The sequence below is a fragment of the Aplysia californica genome, unplaced genomic scaffold (genome assembly GCF_000002075.1).
Source record: "Aplysia californica isolate F4 #8 unplaced genomic scaffold, AplCal3.0 scaffold00585, whole genome shotgun sequence".
Lineage (NCBI taxonomy): Eukaryota > Metazoa > Mollusca > Gastropoda > Aplysiida > Aplysiidae > Aplysia > Aplysia californica.
The window spans coordinates 285,861-287,641 of record NW_004797855.1 but is presented as its reverse complement, the minus strand read 5'-3'; the positions used below and the strand labels follow the sequence as shown (position 1 = coordinate 287,641).

Sequence of the window (1,781 nt, the reverse complement as noted above, 5' to 3'; positions counted from 1 at the left end):
GGGGGGTTTGCATGCTATGATTCTAGCCATTACATAGGGGACGTCTCTGATTCGAAAATATTTATTTACTATGGATGTAAATGATATATGCCCTCAATGTTTGATCTGTGTCATGTTGGAGGCGAGCTGTGTGGGATGCAGTATCACAGTCGACGACAGACAGAGATATTGAATTTTCAGAAAAGAACACTCACTCGTAAAAATAAAGTTTCCCACTCAGCAGCTAACATCACGCGTTCTGTGTGCAATAGCGAAGACTAACTCATGCCCATCACAAATTCATGAGATGATGGCGATAGTTACTTTTTGAGCTAGCTCGATTTAGACAGCACATTTTAAAGGATTTCAAGAGTTTATCATCTTGAATATATTTTTTTTTTCTCGGCTGTCGTGTGAATTGTTCACCTTACCGGATTGGGGCAGGTCGCCGTGAAAAAAAACAACTTGACCTTTATGACCATAGTACACTCTATTGTTTGCTGGGTTTTTTTTTAACCAGATGCACCCTGCGTTAGGGAACGTGAACATCTTTGGATCATTCAAGATCACACAACCCAACTCAGCCTTTGCTGACTTTTCAAGGTAGGTACGACATTGGCAAATGCACCCCTCTCCCACGCCCCCCACCCCTATCCCCAAATCCAACATGAAAGAAAATTGCCTTTTTGCCAGAAGTAAAAAAGAGATTTCTCCTTTCACAAGCAACAAGAGAGCACGACCTCTAACTTTGACATAGTAATACTCTAATGGGGGATTTAAGGACAGCTTCTCTATTAGAGGTAATATAAGGTAACAGAAATAAGGGTCAAATATAAGCAAAATAGAAACTTGCCACTGTGTACAGTCTTGGCAACGATGCACCACGTCGTTAAACACTCTAGGGTGGCCTCGTGGTTAGGCTACCGGAACCGTAATTGTGAGACTGCGGGTTCGGGGGATCGAGCGTCACCTTTGGAAAAGCACTTTGCGCACGAATGTCCCATTTGGCTCTGCCCTTCTGAAGATGGACTCGGAGGTCCCGCCTCCTAATAGTGCTGATAGGGACGTTAAACCTATATCATTTCACAATTATCAGACACTCTCGTTCAAAACGTCTAAATATGGAGCTCTCCAGAGCAATAACGACTTCAAAATGTGCACATGACTGATCTCCTCATAAAATTTCTTAATGGTGACAAACAAAATGATACTCATTTCAGTGTGGCTACGGATGGGAAGCCCACAGTGATCTATCTAGAAAATGGGAATGAAACTCTGTACCTCAGTGTCGTTGCCGAAGTGAGCAATGGAGACGAGTGTGACAGTACCTTCCTGGTCAAGGTCTTGGAAACAAACGCCCTGAGAAAGACAGGTATGCGTGGCTTTGTTTCAAAGCGCGAAATACAGAAAGACTGGAATGTATTTCTTTGTTTTATGAAGAGAAATTTAGAAAAACAAGTATGTGCTGCTTTGTTTTATAGAGCGAAAGTCAGAAAGACAAGTATGTGAGACTATGTTTCATAGAGTGAAATGACTTTAGAAATACAAGTCTTTGTATGCATGGCTTTGTTTAGGAGAGTGAAATTCAGAGCCACAGGTAGGCATGGCTTTATTTCTGATAGCGATATTTAAAAACGATAGTATGTATGTGACATTATCTCACAGAATGAAATTCAAAAACACAGGTATGTGAGACTGGCGGTGATAGGAGGCTGCCAATTGCAGGTCCTACTCTATTACATTCTGACTGTTGATTCTGACTGACTGTCTTACTCTCTCTCTCTCTATCTCTCTCTCTCTCT

The 1,781-nt window shown here is 41.8% G+C and overlaps 1 protein-coding gene across 1 annotated transcript in view; it reads left to right on the top strand.

Moving 5' to 3' along the window:
• The window catches only part of LOC101847901, a gene marked incomplete in the record, with an annotated part of 46,908 nt that overhangs the window by 27,699 nt on the left and 17,428 nt on the right, over positions 1-1,781 (top strand). The window contains 1 exon segment of the mRNA XM_005107211.3: positions 1,200-1,351. Coding sequence (XP_005107268.2) covers positions 1,200-1,351 — 152 coding nt within the window.